Source organism: Trichechus manatus, unplaced genomic scaffold (genome assembly GCF_000243295.1).
Source record: "Trichechus manatus latirostris isolate Lorelei unplaced genomic scaffold, TriManLat1.0 scaffold00048, whole genome shotgun sequence".
Classification (NCBI taxonomy): Eukaryota; Metazoa; Chordata; class Mammalia; order Sirenia; family Trichechidae; genus Trichechus; species Trichechus manatus.
Genome location: NW_004443984.1, coordinates 10,643,439 through 10,671,399, shown reverse-complemented (window position 1 = coordinate 10,671,399; position 27,961 = coordinate 10,643,439). Strand labels below are relative to the sequence as shown.

The 27,961-nt window shown below is 44.2% G+C and overlaps 1 protein-coding gene across 2 annotated transcripts; it reads right to left on the bottom strand.

The window, feature by feature from the left end:
* Positions 1 to 331: 331 nt before the first annotated feature.
* Positions 332 to 27,858, bottom strand: EMC1 (ER membrane protein complex subunit 1). Of its 2 annotated transcripts, none has more exons than XM_004377190.2 (23): positions 27,752 to 27,858; positions 23,144 to 23,268; positions 22,342 to 22,407; positions 22,004 to 22,097; positions 21,134 to 21,262; positions 20,126 to 20,252; positions 19,465 to 19,614; positions 18,977 to 19,144; positions 18,398 to 18,469; positions 17,936 to 17,998; positions 16,999 to 17,121; positions 15,870 to 15,966; positions 15,497 to 15,619; positions 13,605 to 13,804; positions 13,295 to 13,444; positions 12,474 to 12,635; positions 12,005 to 12,124; positions 9,299 to 9,436; positions 5,871 to 6,044; positions 5,084 to 5,294; positions 3,881 to 3,965; positions 2,640 to 2,769; positions 332 to 2,459 (listed from the first exon to the last, which is right to left on the bottom strand). In XM_004377190.2, the coding sequence occupies exons 1-23, from the start codon at positions 27,844 to 27,846 to the stop codon at positions 2,280 to 2,282; spliced, it is 2,982 nt and encodes a 993-aa protein (XP_004377247.1). In that variant the 5' UTR covers positions 27,847 to 27,858; the 3' UTR covers positions 332 to 2,279. The 2 variants fall into 2 exon arrangements, with proteins under 2 accessions (XP_004377247.1, XP_012411219.1); XM_012555765.2 differs by having other exon boundaries at positions 17,936 to 17,995.
* Positions 27,859 to 27,961: the final 103 nt, after the last annotated feature.

Genomic DNA, 27,961 nt, shown 5'->3' with positions numbered 1-27,961 from the left:
TTGCCCAAAGTCAAAGGCTAAGGAAAAAAAACCACTGAAAGCCACAAACTGTTTTACATTATTCCCAACAGGAACTGAGCGCTATTTAGCTGCAAAACGTTACACCAAAAGATCTTGTAAGAAAAAATGGCACAGAAAATATTCAGGAATCCTCCCTTTTTACATGAAACATTGTAGGGGCCCCAAAATTAACCTAATTAATGAAGACAGGCGACCAGATGGCTCAAGGGATATGCACAGAAGAGGAAGATGAGAAAGCAAATAGATCTGAGAATTGAGAGATGAAACATACAGTTTTAGAAGCCATAGGTAGAGGCTGAGCACAGCTGGTCAGAAATAAGTGCTGCTTTAAAGTGAAGAAAGGTTAAGAACTATTTAAAAAAAGACTTAGATTTGGCTATGTTAATAGCATTAGGTATTTTTTAAGCACCAGCTTTGAGGTAACTCTCAGTTAAATGGTAATGATTAAAGCCGAAATACAGGGAATTTTAAGAAAAAACAGATAAACATCCCTCCCATTAGCTTGTTAAATTCTGGCGTATAGGTAAATGAAAAGTAGAGTCATGCAAATTAAGCTGTGCGAGCAGAAGAGAAGCAAGCCAATAGCTAATGATGTAGCTTGCACATATTTATATAGAACAGTCAGAATTCCAGCCAGACTTTTTCAAAACTAGGGCAGAATTTTTATTTATGTTTTACACTTACTCTCTTCTCCAAGGTCACTTTAAACAAGAGACACCTTGGATCAGGATGAACAGACACCTGTTCTTTTCTGGAGATACTTACTAGATGTTAAGTCATTTGGTAAAATCAATTTGACAATTTTATTATCAAAGTAAAATGATTATTATTTTTCTTTCTTCTGTACCGTAATATACCATCAGCATATGACCACAAGAAGATAAAAATTTTTAAATAGCCCAGTCCAGCTTTCAAATTATTAAATTGGTATGTTTCCTTATTAAAATACATAGTACATTTCTGCACTGCTTTTTCCCCCTCTCGTGCAAAAGCAGCCTCAAAGTGATCTCCCTAAGCCACAAAAAAGGACTTCTTATCAGAGCCATTCATCACTCACTTTATTCAGACACCTGAGTGTATCTCTCTCCCCACAGGGCTAGAGATGGTCTACTCTCTGTACATTTCATTCTTCACAGTAAAGGATAACCCCATCACTCTCCAAATCCATGAGCAAGGAACAACTTTTAGGATTTCCTTAATGTGCAGCAGAAAACAGCAGCACAGCCAATCAGCAATGCTACATCCACAAGATGCCATTCCCCTACCTCTACCCTCTTCCTCCTCTCTTTTTTAAAGCTTCAAAGGTTAGATCAGTAGCATTTAAAATCTGCTCATTTAAGAGAAATACAGTGCCCTATATTTTAATTTATATATCAAACGAAAAATAAATATTGGGGTTCTTAAACAAGGACAACTTTCTCTAACTAGGGTATAAGATGGTTAGACCAGCCTGTGGGTAAAATGAGAGATTATGAGGTACTGTGAAACAGGCAGATTATCTTCCTTCAAGGTTCAGACAATTCAGTAGTTTTAAAAAGGCCTCAGCTCTGACACATCTGAGGTGAAAAGCTGGGCAGTGACCAACAAACTAAGACTCCTGCACACTTGGCTTCTGGTAAGTTGAAACAAGGACTGGGTGGCCCAACCTAAAAATACGAGCACAAACTAGAGGCTTAGTTACAAGAAGTTTTGAGCTCACTTATGGTTGGATTCCTCAACCATAAGTTAGTTTGGAGAGAAACCATGAGAGGCTGGATCAGTCATCCAACCCCGGCTAAGGATGGTTCTTATTTCTTCCCAATGTAAAACAGCAAATGCCCTATGGCATTGGAGTTTTCACTAAGAGCTCCCTTCTGACTTTGAAGCAGGAGGCAGGGAAACAAGGATTTGTAGATAAACCTGGGAAACACAGAAGGCAAACTAAAAAATAGGCCTCACAAAAGAAAAATCTGTTGGAGGTCTTAAAAAAAAAGAGGGAAGCACTCACGGGTGGGCAAAGAAAGGAAACAGCAACAACAGCCTTTGGGTTTCGGGGAAAGTCCATCAAGATGCTTTGCGATTCTCAGCTGAGTGTGAGCTCAGTCTGTCCACAGGAGAACTCTGCATCATGCCATCCCAAAAAGAGTTCTACATGAAAGTCCTCTTCTTCACCACTCTAACCACACATACTCCACCAAAATCTCAAATTACAGCGATAGCTTCTTGTCTGACCCACAACCCCCTCGGCTCTCAGCTCTCTGGTGGTCAGTGTTTGGTCTCTATCGCCAGGCGTGATTCAGGAGCTTCACCTGTGCCAGTCTCTTAGTGATCATGGTGGCAAAAACCAGGCCAAAGAGGACACTGCTAATTAACACATAGTCGTAATCATCCTTCAGGACATCAAACTGTTTGGATGGGTAGACTCGAGTTTGGTAAATGTCCAAACCATATGCCACAACCTGCAACGGCAGAAGGGAACAAGAATTATGTAAGAAAGGCAGCAAAAGGTCCACCACAACCTCAAACCCAGGTAATAGTGGAAACAGAATCCTCCGTTGCATTCCACAGTGAAACAGAGCAGCTGTCACATAGGTGGCTGTGGTGAAGGTGGTACAGGCTGGGCTGTGGGGTCTACTCACCAAACAAGTGGATTCCAGGCCTGAAGGAGCTGTGTAGATACCTCTCATTCGAGAAACTGTCTGGTTATAGTTGATGAATCGCTCTGCATGTATCTGTACATCTGGAGAATACGGGATTAGGTTCTCCTCTCTGCAAAACAGCAGCAGGACAGGCACTCTGAAAACTGTAGTAAGGGGACCTGTTGGCTGCCCCTTCTGAGTCCTGAGAGGTTTCCAGGCCACGTATCTAGCCTCAGATCTTCCTTAGAGATCTACCTGCATTAGCTAGTTGAAAATTTATCAGCTGAATGTTAGAAGGGACTGCAAGAAAGCTGTCTGGAGAGTGAGACTGAGATCTGGATTCCTACCTTGCTCTAAACCTTTTTAAAAAAAAAGCATACGGACAAACAGTGTTTCACACCACAGCATGAAAGTTAAGGTCATTTTAAGACCAAACATTGAACCACTAGGCCAATTCCTGCTCTTTAGAGTACCTTTCTGTCCATAGTCTTCCTCAGAAAATCCTATTAACCCATGTCTTTCCCCTAACTTTAACCTCCTCTCTCATGTAGTCCTCTAAACCATACTCCCATGCCCAGAGTTCCTCACACCCTTAAGTGAAGGACTTCAGGATGGAGGTGAAAAAATATGCATAGATGATGGCTGGAAATATAACCAGGGAACAAGCTATTGGCTTCCCTATATGATGTGGTCTCCATCACCCCCGTGATCTCATTTCCTAGTGTCTCCCACCACTCACTGCTCCAGCCACACTGGCCTTCTTGTACTCCCTTTAACATGCCAGGCATGACTAGATTTCAGGGCATTTACAATGGCTGTTCCCTCTGCCTGGAAAGTTCCCCCCTCAGGTATCCACATATCTAGCTTGCTCACTTCCTTTAGATCTTTACTCAAGTCACCTCTTCAGAGAGGCCTTCCCAGGCCGCCCTTTCTCAAATTTTACCCACACACATTTGCCCCTCCATAGTCCTTCAATAGCCCCCGTCCCTGTTTTTCTTTTTCCTTAGCATCTACCATTACCTAACATACTACATATTTTTCTTGTTTATTGTATTTATTGTCCGTCTCCCAACCAGAATGTAAGCTCTATGAAGGCAGGTTTCTTTGTCAGACTTGTTCACTGCTATATCCCTAGCTCCTAGCACAGCCTGGTGGCACATAGCAGACTGAGGACCAAACTTAGTCAACAAGGGGACGTTCCTTAAGGTCAGAGCCTTCAGCACTACCCCCAAGTGCCTCACCTGCTCTGTTCTGTTGGGATCTCAGGACGGCGGGGATCCAACAAGGCCTTAGGAAGGGAAAGAATTGCTCCCGAAGGTAGCCCAACTGCATAGGAAGAAGTCAACAGAAGTGAATATTCATACTGATCCAATTCCAGATTAGAACCAGCCACAAAAACGTCATTATCACAGAAATTAAAAGTAGAGTATAAAACAAAAAATATGGGTCAGTGAGGTACTCTTAAGGAGCCCTAGTGGTGCAGTGACTGAAAGGTCAGCAGTTTGAACCCATCAGCCACTCTGCGGGAGAAAGATGTGGCAGTCTGCTTCCATAAAGATTACAGCCTTGGAAACCCTATGGGGCAGTTCTACTCTGTCCTATAGGGTTGGTATTGAGTCGGAATCAACTCAACGGCAATGGGTTTGGTTTTTTGGTGGAGGCACCATTAAACAGCCAAAAACAATAATCCAGTAATACACGAGTGTGAAGCAAAGGTTCCACTTTTGAAGATAGTGATTTCTTCACATCATCCTGGGACATGAGAAAATAGAAAGTTCTAGAATCAAGACATGGATAATGAAAAAGAGGAGCGTGGAAGGCCTCTCTTCATCCCTCTCTCTCGTCTCTCAAACAATACCTGCCCCAGCCAAGCCAGTCTCCCTCCTGTTAACCAAATAGGCTGTATGTGCCACTGCAATTGTGAGGCCAGGCAAAGGCTGGAGGCTGGGCAACACAAGATATGCCAGCTTCAGTAGTGGTGATGATGAAACCTGGGGAAACTGCCAGGGGGGCTGTCTGCCTCATATTTGAGAATAAAATAACAATGCCAGCTGCCTGTCAAAGTTCAGAGTCCCATACGTCTTTGGTATAATCAACTAGGCAGAGCAGCCTGTTAAACAATCAGTAAGTCCTGAACTTAGACCACATGAGATCTTAAACCATGCCCATTTCTGCAGCCCATCAGCACAGGCTATCTATATTAAGCATGATATCAGGGATTTTCTGAGCTAGGTGGAATGGGACAATAGAGAAGGGCAGCAGTTTATCACCTTTTATAGGTGGCAAAGGCAGACTAGGGAACTTTTTCTGCTAAAATAAAGTCCTCCACTAGCTTCCCTTACTGGTGGTCTCACTGGGCTCTGCTGGCAATGCCTCCCCTTATGTCTGCCCTTCAACTGTCTACAGCGAACAGGTCTCCCCAGAGACTCTCCCCAGACACTCACTAAGCAGGTGTCGGCTGGTGATGCCCCGCTCCGTGATGGTGGCTTCCATGGCGCTGATGGAGGAGGGGAAGATGTAAGACTGCTGGAGGACCTGGGGCAGCTGAGGGCGGTCTAGGGAGCTGAAGGCTGTGGCATTGTACTGCTCGGTGCCCTCGTAGAGCTCCAGTGCAGTGAACTCATTGCGCCGAGCCTTGGTGTTCCAGTACTGGTACTGCAGAGAGAAGAGGAGGCTGCTCAGGGCTCAGCTGCTAGTTCAACTGGAAACAAAGTACACTGGAAGGCACTTTTCAAATTAGCTATAGATCCAGGAAGGAAAGAAACCACCTAGCACCCCAGTTTTCTTCCTCACTACCAAGTATACTAATTTTCAAGGTAGTTTTATCGAGGCTATCCAAAGTTCATCACAAGATAAAGGAATTCTCAAGATTCTTACGAGTCATAATGATAGTAACTAACAAATGAATCCTTACTACATGCTAGGTGTTGTTCTAAGCTACCATCCCTATTTCACAGATGATGCAGCACAGACAGCTTAACTAGTTCGAGGTTGTATAGTCGGGAAACAGAAGTGCTGGGATTCAAACCTAGGCAGTCTCATTCCTAAGCCTACCCCCTACTAGGACCCTACACTGCCATCAGGGGTTTTTGATCCAATGAAAACAGAAGGCAGCAACCAAATTTCTGGAACAAGAGGCAAGGAAAGGAGTTAAGATGGAGGGAGACCAGTCGTATACTCTTCAGATACTTCACTTGGTAGTGACACCAGAGTTTGTCAACCACTCCTTACCACCACCCAGTTCTCAGAATGCACGATATGGACAGGGCCCTTGGCTTTCTTCTGCAAGGAGGAGTGGATGATGCGTCCAGTGACACCATCGATGAGAAAGATGCCAATGAAGGTGCGCTCGTGGTGCATGTCTGTGCTCTCTGTCACCACAGCCAGCAGGTTAGGGTTCAGGCTCTGGGGAGGCAGCGAAAAAAAATCCTTCAGAACCACAATGGCACATCATGAGTGACATTCCACTGTGAGGGGATTTGGAGTTCCAGGCGTGGCAGAAGAATCAGGTTTTCTGGTTAACACACTGTGCTGTTTCATATTTGGAGTTCACCATCACTGCACTGATTTAGTGTCCATGCTAGGTGTTTTCCATATATTATTTCATTTAACCCCTTTATCTACATCTCACAGATGAGGAAAGTCTTAGAGAAGTTAAACAACTTGCTAAGTCACAGAGATAGCAAATAGTAACCAAAGATAAAATCCAGGCTGGCCCACTCACTGACCTAGGGACACTGCTCCAGCAATGTTACTTCCCTCCACCAAAACTGTTCTCAACATCACCAGTGCCCTCTATCACTAAACCCGATGGATGATTCTCAGTCCTCATTTAACTTGACCTACTAGCACCACAGGTGACCAGTCTCTCCTTGAAACATTTTCTCTGAACACTTGGCTTCCATAACTCCCCTTTCCCCTAGTTTTCCTTCTGCCTTACCTCTTCTGTCTCTGTTGCTGCTTCCTCCTCATCTCCTCAATCTCTTAACAAAGGAATGCACCAGGCAGAGCTCAAGCCATGGATGTTTCTGTCTACATACACTTGCTTTCTTGGTGATCCCAACCAATCTCAAGACTTTAATACCATCTGTGGGTGCTGTCAATGCCCAAATTTACGTATCTGAGCTAGACCTGGACTGCAGACTAGACTATCAAACTGCCAACTCATCATCTCTTCTTAGATGTCTCATCTCAAACTTAACATGCCCAAAACTGAACTCCTCATCTATCCGCACCTAAAAGTGCTCCTCCCGCAGTCCTCCCCATCTCAGTAATGACAAGTCCAAGCTTCCAATGTCTCACACCTAAAACCACTGAGTCGTCCTTGACTCGCTATCTAATCTATATATATATATATACCCTACATTCTGTATGTCAACAAATCCTATTGGTTTTACCTTCAAAATTACCCAGAATCTGATCCCTTCACATCACCTCCATGCATCCAACCTAATGTTACCCATTGTTGTGTCACCTGGATTACTACAATGGTCTAATTGGTCTTCCCGCTTTCCTCCTTGCCCCTCTACAGTCTAGTCTCCATATGGCAGTTGAGTGAGCCTGGTAAACCTCAGTCATTTATGTCACTTCTCTACTCAAAACCTTCTAATGGTTCTGCATCTCATTCAAAGACCAGAGTGGTGGCCTGTGCTCTGGTCCTGTCACCTGACTTCACCTGTCCTGGCTTTCCCCCTCACTCACTCTGTTCCAGTCACACTGTCCTCCCTGCTGTTCCTTGAACAAACCAGGCATGCTCTCCCTTTTCTGTCTAGAAGGCTCTTCCGCCAGTATTCATATAACTCACTTCCTTTCTCCTTCAAGTCTTCACTTAAATGTCACTTTCTCAATAAGACCCTCCTTAACCACTCTTATTCTAAATTGCATCCTCCTCCCATTCCAGCACTCCCTACCCCTCTTCAAGCTTTAGTTTTCTCTCTACAACTGATCACTTTCTAATATACTATGTAATTTACATATTTCTTTTATTATTAGCCTTTCCCAACTACAATGAAAGCCTCAGAAGGCAGGAAGTGTTGTATATTTTGTTCACTGATGTATGCCAGTGCCTAAAAGAAGCCTGGCATCCAACTGGCACTCAAAAAATATTTGCTGCTTCACCCTCTGTGGTATGCCTTCCAAAAACCCATACTAGTCTAATCATAAGACAAACATCAGACCAACAAGAACTGAGGGACATTCTACAAAATACTTGACCCGTATTCCTCAAAACTGTCAAGTTCATGAAAACCAAGGAAAGACTGAGACACTGTTAGACCAGAAAAGACTAAGGAGACCTGATGACTGAATGCCATGTGAGATCCTGGACTGGATCCTACAATAGAAAAAGGACATTAATATAAAAAATGGTGAAGTCCATATAAAGTCTTGGAGTATAATTTATAGTGATGATCCAACGTTGGTTTCTTAGTTTAGACAAATGTACCAGTCACTGAAGGGAAACTAGGTAAGAGGTATACTGGAACGCTATGTACTATCTTTGCAACTATTCTGTAAATCTAAAACTATGCCAAAATAAAAAGTTTATTTAAAAAAAATTTAAAAACCTAAAAAATTTGCTTAATGAATATAAATCCAGAAAGTCCTATCAATATTCAGCATAAGACAAGACGTGTAAGTATCCTATTTTAAGGTACAATTACATAATGAATATATCTTTTCTAGCAGAAGTCAAACAAGTGCAGCCACATGGAAAGTGTCCATCAATAAGGAATTTAAGTCAATAGCACTAATAATGATGTTAACTATGTGGTAGGCACTATTCTAATCATGTTATGTGTTGTTATTAATCTTCAAAACAAGTCTATGAAGTAAGTACTATTATACCCATTATATGGTGAAAATGAAAATTTAGGAAGCCTCTGTAAATTACCCACGATGAAGAGCTACTCCATGGCAGAGCCAAAGCTGAGCCTCTAGGCTTACACTCTGTTGTGCTGCCTCATGCTTCATGAAGCAGTTTTACCATTGAGTTCTTTGGTCTTGTTACCCTGTTCAATTACACCCCCACTTCAACTCCCATCTTTGCTCTGCTAGAGGGTGTAATTAATGTTCATTACTATTATGATTACATTCTCTCATAAGTTAGTTTAACAGCCCATTAGTTATCTCTCTAATCTTCTTCCCTTTACCACAAACTAGAGTTTTGGAACATAGAGATGGAGTTTCTGATGGCTCAACTAAGGGTTAACCCTCAGAATGCTATATTACTACCACCACCACTAATGATAAGAGCTAACCTTGGAGCCCTGGTGACACAGCGATTAAGAGCTCAGCTGCTAACCAAAAGGTCAGTAGTTCGAATCCACCAGCCGCTCCTTGAAAACCCTATGGGGCAGTTCTACTCTGTCCTGTAAGGTCACTATGAGTTGGAATCGACTCAACGGCAATGGGTTTAGCTTAACATCTGTTGGGCGGTTACCACATATGCCAGGCACTGTGCTAAGCATGAATAACAACCATAGGAGGATATATTATTATGCCCATTTTACAGACAATAAAATTAAAACTCAAAGGGATTAAATGTTCAAAGTCTTGTATCTACCAACAAGGTCACATATCTACCAAATCCTAGAGTCAGAATTCAAACCCTTGTTTTTCTGATTCTAAAGCCCTAGCTCTGCGCAACTGCCGTGCCATACCTTGTAGAGCACACTACGGTCCCCCATCACACGGCCCTGGGAATGAACGTGCTCACTGCTGCGCTTTCCCTTCACTGTGACGATCCGCTGGACTTCTGGGGGGATTGTCAGCTCCCAACTCAGTTCAGTGGTGAGATCCTAGGGCAGGGGCAAAAGAGCCAGTGCTTATAATCAGGGGGGTACACTTAGCCCCGAGACACAGCTAGACAAGTTCTGTAGTTCAGTATTTGGACATTTGTGCTGTAAGTAGCAGAAATCTATTTCGTTCTGGGAATTCCCAGAAAAAGAACAATGAAGATCTAGTTTGTGAAGAAACTTTGAAATTCCCCGTTTGATTAAGAAAGATACTAAAGCCAGCAAGAAAAGAGAGAGATAGTTGATGGTATTTATCTGAGTAGCAAATGACCAAGGAAAAATTAACGCTTATTACTAAAACCTAAGTTCCCTGTATACCGGGGCCCACAATGAATTACCTAGCTGGCGGAGACCTCGAAAGGTTTCCTGTATAGTTCTTAATTGTCACAGGAAACCAATAAATTAACATTTACGGTTAACTAAATTATTATACATCCATACTGTGGAATTACATAGAGCCATTAAAAAACAATGAGGTACCCTTGGGGGTGGGGTAGTGACTAGAAATGGGCACAGGGCCTTCTGGGATGGTGGTACCGTTCTGCTTCCTGATCTGGCTGCCATTTACACAGGTGTGTACTTTTGTAGAAGCCCTAATGGTGCAGGGGTTAACTGATCAGCTACTAACCAAAAAGGCAGTGGTTCAAACCAACCAGCCACTCTACGGGATAAAGATGTGACAGTCTGCTTCCAAAAAGGTCACTGCCTTGGAAACCCTATGGGGCAGCTCTATTCTGTCCTATAGGGTCACTATGAGTCGGAATCAACTTGACAGCAAAATTTGGTTTTGTTTTTTGTTAACTTTTGTGAAGGTTCACTGAACTGTAACTTCGTGATTTCCGTACTTTTCTGAATGTATATTATACTTTAATAAAAATAGGTTAATAAGATAGTAAGGTAGAAAACACATTAAATGAAAAAAGCAAATTTCATAATAATATAGTTCAATTCCATTTGAGTAATAAGAAAAAACATACATGTATGAAACATATATATATGCGGTCCATATAGCTATTTACACTGTATGTACTGTAATTACACAGAAAAGGTTGTGGGAAGATGCACAGCAAACTACCGACAGGTTTTCCATCAGGGAGGGCAGCTGGAATGGGCTGAAAGGGTCCTTTCATGTTTTGCTTGTGTACTTCTGTATCAATTTAATCTTTTACAATTAGAATGTATTCATTTTTTGCTTTTTAAAAAGTTTTTTAAATAATACAGTTTTTTACTAATAAGCCTTCATTACAAAATTTTAGAACTCCCTTAAACATACTCAAAGACTAAGGTCAACAAGTGAGGGAAAAGGCAGTAAAATTCCCCGGAGGTCAAAAATACTGTAAGAATATACTTGGCTCATTTTCCATCTAAAGTTTGGCATCCTTTGTCTTCCCTTGGTCACTGTTTACTCAGATAATACCCTCAGGGCTCCACTCAGCACGACAACCACACTCCAGTTTGCTCTCCTCCACAAAGAACTATCTTTCAAGACTCCCTTGTTATCAACTTGAAAGGACAATTTTTTTTCACCCATGAGGGTAAAGAATGTGTTTGTGGGCAGGCCATTTCTTTGCTGTTCATGATAAAGGTTAAACCAAACAAACACCAAACCCACTGCCATCGAGTCCATTATAAAATGTCAGGAAAGGGCAATGCATTTTCAAAATAACAACAGCTACAACCTGGCTTCAAACCCACGCAATCTGGGCCCAAACCCTTAATCTTTATGGTATTTTGTCTAGGATCTTACAGGATGCAAGGGCTTTCTGGTGTGTACACACCACAAATTACTCCTCTACACAGCCCTGTTAACCGGGTTAAAGCCAGCCCCTCGTGAACTAAAGAATGTGTATCACTGGACTTCAGAGCCACTGTGTATCACAATTTGCAAGAGTTGGGCCCAGTATGTCATGACTAGAGCAAATCTATGCCAATTTCTAGAAATAAAATTCAAAGCACACATTCTATCACGAGGGCATCAATAGATTAGATAGGAACCTTAGCAGGCAGTGAGTTTATGTTAATGGGGGAGGAACACCTCAGAAAAGGAGGGTAAGAATGACTGCACAACTCAGAGAATGTAATCAACGTCAGTAAATAGTACCTGCAGAAACTGTTGAACTGGTGTATGTTTTGCCGTGTATATAACAACAAAATAAATAAAACTAAAAAAAAAAAAAGTCCAAGAGTACATCGATAACATCAACTTTATATGTAAAGGACAACTCATTATTCAACACCTGTCACCCCTCAGAATGGAGAAGAATGTCCCTTCCCTCTATTGTAGGAAGAGTGGAATATAGGAACATAGAATGGAGGTTCCACGAAGGCAGAGACTGCTCCAATTGTGCACTGCTATATCCCCAGCATCTACCATGCCTGCCATGTAGTAGCTGCTCCATAAATACGAACCAATGACTGGTTTCAAAGAAGACATCAGAATTATGGTGATCTAAGTTTACAATATAATGAGTAGTTTAATTCACTTCATAGCCAAATAATCAGAAAACATTCCTCAACCACCCCCCACCCCACAAAGGGTCCTAAGGGGACAGTATAGGGCCCCTTCTCTACCTTTCGAAGCCGATATCCACTTAGCCGTCCCAGTTCTGCATCCACCAAATAGAAGAAGATGGAAGGGGCAAGCTCATGTAGTTGTCGCAAGACATTCCGAGTGGCTGGGAAAGCTGTGACCTGGAAAACCCAAACAGTCCAAGAAAAGAGTTAAAGGGTTAGGAATCTCGAAGCCCAGTCTCCCAAGACTCATTATTGTCTCCCCGTCAGAAGAGAGCCTTAGAAATAAAATAGCAAATCTTAAAGGAATAAAACACCTATTGAACTCAATTCTGGGTTTTAAATTTAGCTGTATTAAGAAGCTGAGCTTTCACAAGAAACAATCATGCTGCTTAGGGTGCTTTTAGAGCCCAAATGTGTGCTGACTGCATACAGCACCCCAACTCTGGTCCACTAACTGCTGTCTGACCACCCCTCCCCATACTCAACTCCACTGGGATGTCCTCCATCCACTTTGAAGATATCATACCTTGTACTCATCATCTATCAACAGCAACACCTTGGCATAGTCTTGATCCATAATGGGTAGAAGCAAGGACTGCAAGATGGGGCGCTTCAGTACTGGAGGAGCCACCTGACTCCACTTCCCAAAAATGGGATTGAAGACATAGAGAGAGCTCATTCCCGTCTCCTGAAATAGGCAGTCAAACTGTCAGACTCCACCAACAAAGAAAGAATGCAAATCCTAATGGAAAATCTGGAAAGCTGGGATTTTAGCTCAACTGTGAGGGATTCCCTAGTCTTCGCCCTCTATGTGGAAAATAAATTCTTGGCGGAAGATGAATGGTCTCCTATGCTAACATCGAAACAAAAAGTCAGCTTGCCTCTGGTTCCAGACCTAGCCAAGAACTGGACATGCTGAAGAACAAATAAAAAAGATTCAGTGACCTCGGAGCAGCCGTTCCAGAAGTGACTAAAAGCCCCCTTCCCAATAACCCTAGATTGAATGTACAAAAATCCATTCTTATTTTGGGAGGCAGAGGTATAAATAATTTTATGTCCTGCTCTCCCTCATACAGAGAACAGTAAACTGCCGCTGACAACTGCTTATGCTTGGAAAGGAAGACAGCTGGCTTACTACACATCTGATGAAATCACATTGACTTCCTAATCAATTCCACATCAGTGCTGGAAGGTTCCTCCGCCCAGGCAAGAACCAGAGCTCTAACCCCTGACTGCCCCTCTCTAACTCTCACTGAATTCCGAGGGACTAGGAGAGATTTAAGTTACAAAACACCAAAAAAACCAAACCCGCACTGGCTCAAATCAGAGGTGGATGAAGGGCCTCACCTTGTCCTTTATCAGGAGGGTGCACTGAGGAGGGTGGGGGAAGTGAGCAGTAGTTCTCTGCACCATCAGTTTAAAGGAGGAGTCTGGCTTGACATTGGGTAGATACTGTTTCCAGAGGATGGTGCCAGAGCTGCTCTCAATGCCAAAAAGCTGCAAGATAAACAAATACTTGGCTCACTTCTAGAAAAACAAACCAAAGAACTGATTCTATCGTTGAAAATTAGAAGCAGTGCTATCCTCTACCCACACCTTTGTTTCCTACTCCCTGCACTTCAGAAGGGTTGGTACTTGGGGCTGACACCCCTCTCACCTTGCCTGAGGCTGTTGCAACCACCATCATCTTCTGCAGGTTGAATTCGTCTCTGGCCAGGGTGTCAATGTTGATCTCATTCTTAATCTGACTTCGGGGCCTCCGAGCATCGTAAAACATTTTCCAGAGGTGGGCAGTCCACGCCTGCAGCAGGATGAGCTGAGACGAGAGGCGTTTCAGGAACATCCCCAGCAAGCCGTCTGGTGTCAAGGAAAAGGTAACGCAACTGAGGCCCACTCGTCATCAGACTAGATGTTTCCAGCAAGGAAGTACCTGCTTTTCCTGATGAGGGATGGCTCCCTCTCCTGTGCAGCGTTCAAGTCATTCACACCCCAGGCTACAAGCCCAAGAAGCATGCCTGTGCCTGATGCCAGTGGTCTCACACTCCGGTCTGGCCATGCAGAAACTTCCAAAACTTCCTTACCTGGCTCTTATCTACTTCACCCGCCTGGAATCTTGGAAGAGGAGACTAAGAGGTTGGGGGTCAGCCATGCAGAAAGCAGCCATGCTATGAATGTCTCCACCACAACCCGCATCCAAATGGGCCACAGGAAGGCCTCTGGTTGCCATGACAAAACCAAAGGAGGTGGGGTGTGGGAGTGCAGGGGTGCGAATGTATGTGTATCATGAACAGTTACTTCCATTTCCCACTGCTTCATTTCTACTTTGTCTACTGTTTAACCTGCACCCGACAGACCTATCTGTATCCAGTTCCCGGGATTATCATTCACTCTATCTCTGACTCTCCATCAACAAGGCCACCACCCTTCAAATCTCTTCCATTGGACAGATGTGGTCACAGATGCAAGGCAGCAGAGTAAAGAGCATCATCTCTGGAGTCTGGCGGACCTGGATTAAAATCCCAGCCCCACTACTTACCAGCTATGACCTTGGGAAATTTACTTAGCTTTTTTTCTCTGATTGCACATCTGTAAAATGGCATGTACCCTGTAGGGCTGTTGCAAAGATCAGGTCACATGATGTACATACAAGATTTAGCACAGTGCATGGTACCTGGTAAGTATACATTAAAAAGGAGTAGTACCTTTGCTTTTCTTATTTACCATCCACCTCAGCTCAAGGAAAAGAGCAGTGACAGCAAACACGACAAGTCACAAGCATAGCAGTCAACACACACACACACAGTATGTACCTCATTGACATAAATCAAGAAAAAATAAATAATTAACCAAAAGCTAGCCATGTGGGCAGGCAACGAGCAACAAGTTGGAAAGAAATAGGCTTTACCTTGAATCGCTGGATCCAGGCAGCAGAAACAAATAGTAAAGTCAAATTAATCCTTGGCTCAAGAAAATCTGCAGTGCCTAGCAGGGTGCCTGGCCCAGAGTAGGCCCTCAATAAATATGTGTTGGGTAGCTGGATAAATGGGCAGAAGGGAGACAGGTGGGAGGTAGGACTGAATCAGAGCAGAGTTAATCAAGTAACTGAGGGTGGGACTGTGGCTGGTTTCAGAGGCCCCTGGACTATTACTGCCATACCCAGATCAACCCAGTTACGATCTTCTAGAAGGGTGTGGCCGTTGCTGTGGGGACAATAGGTGTAAAGTGCATGAACTATGCCTGACAAATTTTAGGTACTCAGGCAGTGGTAGCTATTACTACACTAAGTTCTTAAGATTCTTTTTCCTCACTATCTTTTCCTAGAGGGATTCACAGTCAACTCCTTTCAGAGAAAAGGATGGTTACATGAGCCATATGGCCACAAAAGCACTAGAAAGTGGTCACAGAGCTACGTCAGAACAGACTGGCACTTTGCCTGAGCCCAAGAAGCCAGGGGTGCTGTGAGACAGTGTCTCTGTGGTCCAACTACAAACCCACTCCCAGATCATCCCCCTCCAGCAACTCTGCTGCTGCAGCTCCTGAGGTTCCTACCTGCCTTCTTGCCAAACTCTCCTTCCAGCTCAGCCTGTGCCCCCGTCAAGGGGAGATCCACCATCTCGAGGCACACCACTTCTGCCAGTGACTCCTCACGGCTCCACAACACCACCTTCCCTGCTATAGAAAACCACATTTTAAAAAGCTAAGGCTGCCTCCCCCAATCTGAAGGGACTCATCTAGGTGGCTCAGGGATCACCACAGTGCTTGTGTGAAAGAGAAAAACAAAGGGCTGGAATCAGTAGGTCGTGAGTACTCAGGGTGAATTCCACTTGAACCTTTCCCAGGAACCCATCCACAGACCAAAAAAATGGTCCAAGTGGAACTCATGGGCAGGCCTCAGAAGAATGGGTTGAATGAGGTCACTAACCCAGCTGCTGCAGGAAAAGCAGCAGGTGATCCTCCATCTGTACCAAGGCCCGGTAGCCCACTGAGTCATCCTTCTTCAAGAACACCTGGATGAACAGCTATAAACAAAATTGTCAAGACAACTGCAGTCAGTGAAAATCCAAATGCCTCTTAGAGCACCAGATCCCAAGACTCAAAGCTCCAGGCAGGTGTTGTTAGAGGCCCAGGTCATGGTATTGTTGTTGCTATTGTTGTTAGGTGCCATCTAGTCAGCTCCGACTCACAGCAACCCTATCTACAATAGAACAAAATACTGCCCAGTCCTACACCATCCTCACAATTGTTGTTATGCTTGAGCCCACTGTTGCAGCCACTGTGTCAATCTATCTCGTTGAAGGTCTTCCTCTTTTTCGATGACCCTCTACTTTACCAAACATGATGTCCTTCTCCAGGGACTGATCCCTCCTGATAACATGGTATTAGTTGATGTCTAAATGATACAGTCATTACCTCCAATGAGGTGACACATATTCTTCAGAGCAAACACAACAGTGGTGCTGGGCCCTAGCTCAGACCTCAGTAGGAGGAACTTGAGTACTTCATGGGCACAGCTCATTCCTCCACCTCCAATCACACCCCACAAAGTGAGCAGCAGGTCAAGATCAGTCTTTCCATTTTAGAGATGGAGAAGTCAGAGTCCAAAGAGGCTCAAGAACATAATTCAATGTACACAGAGGCAATATTGGGTAGAGATTAAGGGTGCAGGCTGTGAAGGAGACAGACCTGACTGAGAATCCAGCAACACCTCTTACTAGCTGTGTGACTGCGGACGGGTACTGAATTCCACCAGGCCACAGTTTCCCTATTTGAAAAACAAGGTCAGTACTAACCACTCCACAAGACTGTTGAGAAGGTTACATCAATTAACGCATGGCAATAGCTTAGCACAGTGCCTGGTGCACAGTGATGACCAGACATAATACCTGCTTTTCCTGTTACGTATAGGTATTTCTGACAAGTCAGTAGCTCATAGGAACTAGAACCTATGTCCAGAGAGCCCTAATCCTGGACACATGACCTGGCCCTGGGGAGAGGAAGCCCCATGCTGAGAAGCCCACAGGGCAAAGTCTGAAGACAAAGGCTCTGCTCACCCGCTCAGGCCGAGTGCCATTCTGTTCCAGGCTAAACGTGATCATGGTGTCGAGCAGCCGCCGGCCTGTCTCCACTAAGTAGAGGTTAATGGTGTAGGTCTGGTTGAAGCAGGCCAGGGAGTCCTAGGGGTACAGACAGCAGGCAGTAACTAGAGGGATCCCCCAAAGCAAAGTCCCAAAAAAGTCCAAGGATTAGGGGCAAACACCCTAGAGAAGGAGCCAGGCCTAAAAATCCTGAGGCAAAAAGAAGGTACTTGAGTAAATACATAAAATTACAAGTACTATGCTTGTTTTAGGAGTCCTTGGGTGGTACAAACAGTTAACACACCCGGATGCTAACCGAAAGGCTGGAGGTTCAAGTCCACCCAGAGGCACTGGGAAGAAAGGCCTAACGATCTGCTTCCAAAAAATCAGCCACTGAAAACCCTATGGAACACATTTCCACTCTTACACATATGGGGTCTCCATGAGACCCCAACTTAATGGCAACTCTTTTTTTAATGCTTGTTTTAGATAGAAGATAGTATAATGTAGCAGACTTCCCAAAAAGAGGTTAAGATTGTGAACATGGGCTGGAAGCAAAACTCCTTCTGAAAAGCTTAGGAGACAGGAAGCCACAGCAGAAACTTATGTCTCCACCAGGGTCACGCGCTTCTGCTTCAGTGCAACCGTACAAACTGCTGCTCAGCTCTACCAGCTGGGCTTGCAAAGAAATAGGGAAACCGAGACCCAGAGGAGAGAGTGGTTAGGAATACATTCTAAGGAATCTACCTCCTAACCTCCCCCCAACTACCAAGGATCAAGACAGGCATCACTTAGAAACCCCATTCGAGGCTGGGAACTTTAGACCTGCTCATAACCTAAGCTGCGGCCCCACCTTCCCTGGGGGCCTCCTGTGTCTTCAGGTCTGGCATGACTGCCCAATGTCACACCCTACCTTTGGACTAGCCTTCTCCGAAATGCTCCCCATTGACCCGTCTTCAGAACTGCTAGGTTTCTGCTAGGGGAAAGAGAGGGACAGAAGGAGAAAATTCAGCCCCAGGGTCACTTCCCAGACACCAAAATGAAGGCTTTCATTTCTGAGCCTTCTCAGCACTTGGAAGAAGGTAAATCTCATTCTCACCCCTGCCCATAAAGCTTCTGCAACCCCTATTAGGCCCAGTGAAAGTGAGGTCTTCATGTTAGGGACTCGTTCCTGGGAGATGGGGGTGTGCTGAAAGCTCAGCAGATAAGGTGAGAGCTTATTTCTCATCAGCCTCCTGTCCCCTGAGGTTCAAACTGACCAGGCGAATGTGCCCAGATTTCTGATTCTCAGGGTTCCTGGCAGAAATACCCACTACAGCCTGGGAGAGACAAGGAAGGAAAACCCCAAGTGCTGATTGTTATTCTCAATACTCACCACCTCATTTCGACAGGTCATGACTGCAGCAACCGTCTTCTCCCCAGTGGTGGCAAAGCTCACCAGGGCAGTCTGGGGAAAGGCAAGGTGTCAGTTCCTAAGTGGGGCCTGTATTAGCCAGCAGCCTTACAAGGGTCACCTCTCCAGTACAACTGCACAGACTGCCACTTAAAAGTGAAAGTGCCCTACGCTTTGGAACATAACTGCAAGGGGATCTGAGAGCAGAGAAAGGCTCAGCTGCATCTACAGCTGAAAACAGAACTATCCCCCATGTCCAACATAGGCACAGGTCAATCCTAAATCCCCTAATGCTCTTAGCATCGATAGGGAAGCTCTAATTTATGTCCCCACTCTCCTGCAGACTCAGAGGAAAGTGCTAGTTTTACTCCAAAAGATCCTTTATAACTCACTCAGGAGAAAAAGTGTCCCACTCCTGTTCATAGAAACTACTTATGAGAAGATGTCATCAAGTTTGGCCTGTAAGAGCAAATGTCTCCAGATTCAAAGGCAGGTGCTTCTAGCCGCCGTGTCTTGGCTAGATCCTCCCGAATCCTAGGACAGCGCACTGCCTGCAGTCACCTGTGGGAGGTTTTTGAGCAGGCTCAGGACTCCTTGATGGTAGTGCAGCAGAGCATAGTGGCTTGGGGATAACTGCAGGAAGAACTGGGCCCGAGAAGGATCCACTGGGTTGGGCTGTGTGGCCAGGATGCGGGGCTGGAATCCACTTTCAAATTCTAAGTCGAGAGACTGAGAGACAAGAAGGATTAGGGCTACAAGCTGACAAGTCACTGATCCATCCCAGGCAGCAGCAGCTGCCCCATTTTGCTAGTGAAATTAACTAAGCCATGGCATTCAGCTCCAGAAGCTCACAGTCAGGTTCCTCAAAGAGGGCAGTGGCGCATTTCTCCTTACACCAGTTCAGCCAAAGGCATGAACATCTTCCAATGGCTGCCACAGCTCAGGAAGGAAGCAGTGACACTGGGAAAAAGACCTTCCGGGGACTCATGCCAACCTTTCTAAATCGTCAGCAATGCCTGAGGCCAGGGGAAACAGCTCGAGCCTCTCACCTGCAATGGGATCTGCCTCAGCTCCCACTCTGTCTCTAGGGCCAAAGTTTGGAGGGAACGTGAGCTCGGATCAGGGCACACCAGGACAGCCTCATCCACCACGCCACAGGCTCCAGTGAGACTTTGCAGCCACGGTGTCGAAACCCTGACCTACAGAACAAGACGTCAAAATAGGAGGCTTGCAAAGAATGTTTACGTTCCTTATCAGCTCATCAGCAATATCACTGCCGGAACCCCACTGGGAGTCCTAAGCTCAAAGGTTCTTCCTGGTTAGTTCTAAAGTCCTTCCTGTCCTCCTAGCCTCCCAAAGGCCTCTAAACCAAACAGAATCATTACTTTCTTTCTAGACAAATACTCCAGTAATTTTTAATACCAGATACTTCACGTAAACATTTTTCTATTGTATGTGTTATATGTGGTCTCCTATCATTATCTTAAGGCATTTTCTTATGTTACAGGCATAGACTAGATCTAAGTAATTTTTGAATACTTAATAAACGTCTGATGAGGAAGAGAAGGCAGCCTGTAAGTGACCAGAGTCAGGAAGCATAAAGAGCTTCTGTATCTATGCACCCAAGTTCCTGGGTCCCCAGTACAAAGAAAGGCTCTATCAACTCCCCTCCCCAATTCACCAGGCCTCAAGCCAGACGCCCTACCATACCTGCTGAACGATCTCTCCATCTTCCATGTTAAACTTGACAATGTTCACATGGCTGAAGGGAACAACTCCCAGGGCCCACACCACCCCGGAGCCGTAGGAATACACCATCTGGTAATGGATGCTGTCACTAAGAGAGGAAAGAAAAAGCAGGGGGACAACAGCTTTAGCCATAGGACAGGACCATCCTCAGGGGTCTTCCAAAACCAGGCTGCCAGGGACTTAGTCAAATGTCACAAACTAGCAATCCTCAAATAGGTTTTGTTTGACTTATGCCATTTTTTTAGAATTTGAATTAGTTGTCAACCTTTAAAACTGAAATTACACGTAAAAATCACTTTTCTAGCTTTTCTTTTAAAATTAGAAGATGTGGCAATACTGGGCTTACCTACATGCCTATTGGACAACAGTCAGCTAACTAAGGCTGCCCCCTTGAGGTAGGCCAGGCACACTGCAGCTCCCAGCAGTCCCCAGTGGTCTACTTTGGGCATGGATGTCACCCAGTAGGCCCCACAGGAATCTGAGTTTTTGATCCCTGCCCTAAACTTTGAAAATGGCCACAGGTGGTCTAAGCAGATCCTTTCCTCGCTCCCTCCTGTTCCTTCCCAGTCTCAATGCTTTCCACCACCAGGACCTCTGGAAACCATTTCAAACCTCACCCAGCCCCTAACCTGGGCTCTTCTTGGGCTGCCCTGATTCTTAATATGAATGGAAAGCTCAGTCTGACACAAGCTGGAAGTTAAAAAGCCAAAAGTACTACAGCCATGAGCGAGTGAGTCACTTCCCCTTGCTCGACTGGCTCTAACAGTGCCCAAGTTTGAGAGTTTTCTCCTCACTGCAAAGAAAACTGCAGATGTACTCAGGTCCTTGGAGTCCAGGCCTAGACCTCATGATCTTAACACACTGTATCAGACCTAAGGGCTAAAGCAATGCTTCAGGACCCTCAAAAAGAAAGAAGAGCTTGCAGAGAATAGATGAGTTAAGCATCACCTGGTGAGAACGCAGCCTTACCTTTCTGGGAGATGCTCCACCCACTTTAGGTGCCCACTGGAGAGGTGATGGAGGGCAAGTGTGGTCTTCTTCAGGACTGCAACGTACCTCACTGACTCCTGCAGACCTACCAGCCCAAGTGCCTGAAAACTGAGCACAGGTACAGGGGTGAGTGCTGCCCAGCACCTCTAGAGCCTCAGTCTAGAGGAGATAATCCAGAACACTATCATTGTTGCTTGGTGGGTGAGAACATAGCCTTTGGGGTCAAACACGCCTGGATCCAAATCCTCTCAATGGCTAACTTTCAACCACTCGGCTGTGCTGCTTCCCTGAAACTGCCACATCTCCTAAGAGTTGTTCTCTCCTTCCCCTGGGACTTCCCAGCAACTGATGCATGTACCATCATTACAGAGACGCAAACTGTCTCACACAGTTGTGTTCTATAATCTTGGGGGCTCACCAAATGTTTATCAAATCAATTACTATCAGAGCATACATAAGGTAATGCAAATGACCCTATAACTTTAACAGCAAAGATTATCACTACAGCTCAAGCTATTCTCTAAACACGAAATTAAAACACTAAAAATTTGATATTACGTTCTTATGTCTGGAACGCTGCAAAGCTCACGAGTCATGGTAAGATTAGCAAACACTTTCAAAGAATAAACCTAGTACAGAATGCTGTACCTAATAGGTGCTCAATAAATGCTGACGGAGTAAATTTTTTTAACGCGTGTTCCATAACCTCAAGCACCTCATTAACTGGCGTTTAATGCTCTTTGGCTCTTCAGTAGTCCCTGGAAAAAAAGCCAAGTTGCTGTTCACGCAGTCCTGTGTTCCAGCAAAGCCTTTAACCTAGCCAAAAGGAAATACGGCTTCTTCTCCTACCTGCCACTGTCCAGGGTTATCTCCCAGTTCAGGCCCCCGATGTTAGTCTCCCAGGAACGCATGATTCGGCCTCCATTGGACACAGTGATTGCATCTGGAAAAGAAAAGATCATGGTGAAGTCATCCCCCAAAGTGTTAATCTGTAGCCTCCTGGGGTCTGCGGGCAGTGGTCTCCCCTCTGATTTATGGATGCAAACAGATGTAAAGCAGGTACCTGTCCTTTACTGTTGGAAGTTCCCCCTTTTCCTTTCCCTACCAGATCCTGTACAAAGGAAGGAATGAAGGAATGGGGAGAGGGAGCCAACACCATGGAGGAGACCAAGCAGGACTGTGCTTACCCTGTCCATGGAGCAGCATGGCGTCCACAGCCCCTTCTGGCGTGCCCTTGTCAACATGGCGCCACACTGAGAGACATGAAAGTCACACATTACTAGGAACCACAGAGAGGCATCAAAGAAGACAGTAGGGGAGAACTGAACAGGTCATCGTTTGCACAGCAGTGTCCAATTTTTTTCAGGTGAGGGAAGGAGTATAGCAAACTGTCAATGAGCCACTCTCACTCACTAGGTGATGCAGGGAAGAGGGGAGTTGAGAGGAATCACCAGTGTCTCTGCACTTCCCATGTCCACTACCACCCATCCAACATGTAAGAAAACAGGGACAACGGTAACAAAATCCATATAATTGCACAAGAAAAACAGTGAGTGTAGATTATATTTCCATGATTTTAGTAACTACAAAATCCAACTAACATATGTAATTTAAAGGGAGTACCCAAACTTTTACTACAGGATAGAATAATATGAGTTTTTGCAGCAATATCTTATTTGAGGACACTGCTAATAACATTGTTGATGTACTAATGCTAACATTATCATGATATTAGAAACATTAGTATCAACAATATTACACGTCAATATGTAATACACATCTATTAATGCTAATGTTTTTAATAGCATTATTAAACATTCAAACATGACCAGAGTGAAAAAGAAAAAGTATCAGAATTCTGTAAGAGTCTATCTTTGGCCAACTTGTCCTTAACTCAGCTAGGCTAACTTCACAAGCCACATGCCATTCTGGATCCAGTATGTTCAGCCTTTCCATCTACGAGCCAACCAGGTAACCCAGTTCACTCACAGATCTCCCCAGTACGAGAATTTAATGCTGCAATCACATTCTTCTCTGTGGCTACAACCAACTTCTTGGATCCAGGAGAAAATTCCAAGGAGGCAAACTTGAGCTTCCCAACATACTGCTGTCTCCTGAGGAAAGAGTGCATGGAGAAAACAAAGTCATCACTGCACAAAATGCTTTGGAAAAAACCATTTACACAAATGCACAGGGTTACCATCATCATATCAGTCTCAGGATGTATAAGAAATGTTTGTTAATAAAAAGATCTGACCAAAAGCAAGATTTCTACGCAGCAGTCAGAAGCAAACGGAACAAAGGAAAATACCCCCTAATAGAAATACTGTTGTTGTTAGGTGCTGTCAAGTTCCAACTCATAGCAATCCTATGTCCAACAGAAAGAAATGCTGCCTGGTCCAGCGCCATCCTCACAATTGTTGCTATGTTTGAGCCCAACGTTGCAACCACTGTGTCAATCCATCTCGTTGAGTCTTCCTCTTTTTCCTTGACCCTCTACCAAGCATGATCTCCTTCTCCAGGGACTGGTCCCTCCTGATAACATGTCCAAAGTATGTGAGACAAAGTCTTGTCATCTTTGCTTCTAAGGAGCATTCCAGCTGTACTTCTTCCAAAACAGATTTGTTCGTTCTTCTGGCAGTTCATGGTATATTCAATATTCTTGATCTACACCATTAATTCAAAGTCATCAATTCTTCTTCCGTCTTCCTTATTCATTGTCCAGCTTTCGCATGCATATGAGGCAATTGAAAATACCATGGCCTGGGGCAGGTGCACCTTAGTCCTCAAGGTGACATCTTCGTTTTTCAACACTTCAAAGAGGTCTTTTGCAGCAGATTTGCCCAATGCAATAAATGGTTTGATTTCTTGACTGCTGCTTCCATGAGCATTGATTGTGGATCCAAATAAAATGAAATTCTTGGCAACTTCAAGATTTTCTCCATTTACCATGATGTTGCTTATTGGTCCAGTTGTGAAGATTTTTGTTTTCTTATGTTGAGGTGTAATCCATACTGAAGGCTGCAGTCTTTGATCTTTACCAGTAAGTATTTCAAGTCCTCTTCACTTTCAGCAAGCAAACTTGTGTCATCTGAATATTGTAGGTTGTTAATTGAGTCTTTCTGCAATCCTAATGTCCTGTTCTTCTTCATATAGTCCAGCTTCTTGGATTATTTGCTCAGTGTACTAAATAAGTATAGTGAAAGGATATAACCCTGATGCACACTTTTCCTGATTTTAAACTATGCAGTATCTCCTTGTTCTGTTCAAACAACTTCCTCTTGGTCTATATGCAGGTTCTGCAAGAGCACAATTAAGTGTTCTGGAATTCCCATTCTTTGCAATGTTATCCTTAGGTTGTTAAGATCCACACAGTTGAATGCCTTTGCATAGGCAATAAAACACAGGTAAACATCTTTCTTGTATTCTCTGCTTTCAGCCAAGATCCGTCCGACATCAACAATGATATCCCTCATTCCACATCCTCTTCTGAATTCTATTTGAATTTCTGGCAGTTCCCTGTCAATATACTGCTGCAACTGTTTTTGAATGATCTTCAGCAAAATTTTACTGGTGTGTGATATTAATGATATTGTCTGATAATTTCTGCACTCTGTTGGATCACTTCTCTTTGGAACAGATGCAAATATGGATCTCTTGCAGTTGGTTGGCCAGGTAGCTGTCTTCCAAATTTCTTGCACAGACGAGTGAGTGCTTCCAGCATTGCATCCGTTAGAATACTAGCAGTCTTCTTTTTTTTTAAATTGTGCTTTAAGTGAAAGTTTACAGTTCAAGTTAGTCTCTTATACAAAAATTTATACATATGTTGTTATGTGGCCCTAGTTGCTCTCCCTATACTGTGACAGCACAGTCCTCCTTTCCACCCCAGATTTCCTGTGTCCATTCAACCAGCTCCTGACCCTCTTTGTCTTCTAATCTCACCTCCGGACAGGAGCTTCCATTTAGTTTCATGTATCTACTTGAGCTAAGAAGCACACTCTTCACAAGTATCATTTTATGTCCCATAGTCCAGTCTAATCTTCATCTGAACAGTTGGCCTCGGGAATGGTTTTAGTTTTGGGCTAACAGAGAGTTAGGGAACCATGTCTTCTGGGGTCCCTCCAGTCTCAGTCAAACTATTAAGTCTGGTATTTTTACCAGAATTTGAGTTCTGTACCCTACTTTTTTACTACCAGCAGTCTTCTAAATGCAAGTTCATATTTATCTCAAAATAAGTGACATCCAAAAGTACACCTGGCATAAATCTCACTAGAACAAACATTGCAGTCCTCTCTGTATTCACTAACAGTGGGACTAGGCACTCAGATCACAAATATGAAAAGAGATGTAAACCCTGCCCTTAATGAGCATACAGTCCAACTTCTCCCCTATTTTCACTGACCTCTGGGAAAAAAGTTATGTGAATTTGCCTACAAAACACCATTCATAGACTGGGCCAGGCTTTGTTCTTTCTAGTCCACACATGTCCAGGATCCATTTGAATCATTACTCATACTTTCCTTGGGATATATCCCATCACTTTCAACATTCTAAGCTAAGCATAAAGAGAATATAATTAGTTTTACTCAGTATACTACCAAGTATATAGGAGTTGCTTGCACATCACTGTTAATGAAGAAATGCTGACATCTCTAGCACATTAACCATACAATGACATTTACACTGAATTTCTCGTCATGATGTTGTTTGTCTAGTTAAAAAAAAAAGCTAAAGTGGTAATAGAGAGACAGGTTTAATAAAAACTAATGTTCACATGCCATTTTACATTTTCTACCTGTGTTTTTACATACTTTATCTCACTGTACCCTATGAAGTACATAGGGCAAACATCATTATGCCCATTATACAGGTGAGAAAACCAAGTCCAGAGAAGTCAGTTAATTACTGTCACAACTAGAAGCCAAAACTAAGGCCTTCTGACTCTAAATCCTATGCTCTCTTTTAAAGTATTTTTATGTTTATCTGGACCACGAAAGAAATACCTGCTCATCAAAGAAAATGTAAAAACTACATGTAGATATAAAAAAAAGAAAAGAAAAATACCTAAAATATCACCGTAATAGATAAACTTTTAGCATTCTGGTGTATTTCCTTCTATTTTTCAATTTGTAAACTACATCTACCTTGGAGCCCTGGTAGCACAGTGGTCAAAGTGATCGACAGCTAGCCTAAAGGTTGGCAGTTTGAAACTACCAGTGGCTCCGTGGGAGAAAGATGTGGCAGTTTGCTTCCATAGAGATTTACAGCCTTGGAAACCCTATGGGGTCGCTATGAGTCAGAATCAACTCAACAGCTGTGGGTTTGGTTTGGAGCCCTGGTAGCGCAGTGGTTAAGAGTTCAGCTGCTAACCAAAAGGTCAGCAGTTCGAATCCACCAGCTCTCCCTGGAAACCCTATAGGGCAGTTCTACGCTGTCCTATAGGGTCGCTATGAGCCGGAATTGACTCGCTGGCAAAGGGTTAGTTTCTGCTAAAATGAAATTATGCCACATCTGCAGTATACGCATAATGTATACATATGACATTGTGAGAGTTTGCCCACGTCATTAAAACTGTGACAGACACTGCATTTGTCTCGTTGTCTTATAATCATACTAATATATGTTTCTGTCCCACTAGACTGAGCTCCTTTATCTATCTGTATCCACAGCACCTAGGACAACACCTGGCACACAGCAATCACTCAACAAATATATGAACCAATTTGAGACAGAAAAGATTTCACAGAGGAGAAGACATCTGACCTGGGCTCTGAAGGATAAGTGTTCCCTGAATTAGTAACAATGAGTAACATATGATTGCATTCAAAGGGCAAGCATTGTGCTAAGCAATTTAAAGGGATTATTTCATTTATCCTCACAACTACTGTAGAAGGTAATGCACAACTAAACCTATTTTACCTAAAAACATCCAGGCAGCCGGCAGCATAGGTAAAATCTAGATTCAAACAAAAGCAAGCTGACTCCAGGGACTTGGGGGGTGGGGGGGAAGGTGAGAGAGTGACTGGCATCTTCTAGCTGATGAGAGTTCGGGGCTGGGGCGGGGCGGTGGGGGCTCTGCTCTGAACCCAGGGCATGGCAGGGCTGGGCTAGAAGGGAAGGCAGAGTGAGCTCAGTTTGGTACACCTAAGACCCAAGCACCCGTTCACACGACCAGGACACGACAGTCCAAGGAGGAGTGAGAGTTCACTGCGGGCTGGGGACAACTAACACCCAGTGGGTCAGAAATCTGACAGTCACAAAAATGGGGCATGACGAAGTAGGAAGGATCAGTGACTTCTGAACAAGGCTCCAAGCACGCCTGGATGGCAGGGCTGGCTTCACGGGCGTGCAACCTAAATGGGCGCACAGGAACCCTGCTTAGAAAGGCCCCACGCTTGGTTTAATGATCTGCTTTCATCTTAATATCCTTAGTAATTTTTAAAGAAGGGGCCCCACGTTTTCATTCTGCACTGGGTCCCACAAAATATGTAGCAAACCATGTCCTGCTAAATCGTAACCCTCTTTCTTTTAGCAGGTAGGAAATAGGTACTGGGAAAATAGTCACATACTTCCCGAATAGGCCCCACACGTACGCACCAATCAAACTTGCCCACTTGGTCTTCGTAAACCGCGGCCGCCGGGATAAGTAACAAAGCCCAGAGCCAGAAACGGGAAACCAAAGCAGCCGCCATGATGGAAGCCCAGGCCACGCCCGCCTCCGGCCCGGCATGCCCTGGGCCGCAGGCTCCGCCCCCGCAAAACCGTAGAGTTGTACTGCTCGAGAAGACCCTCCGGAGGCGCTTGGGA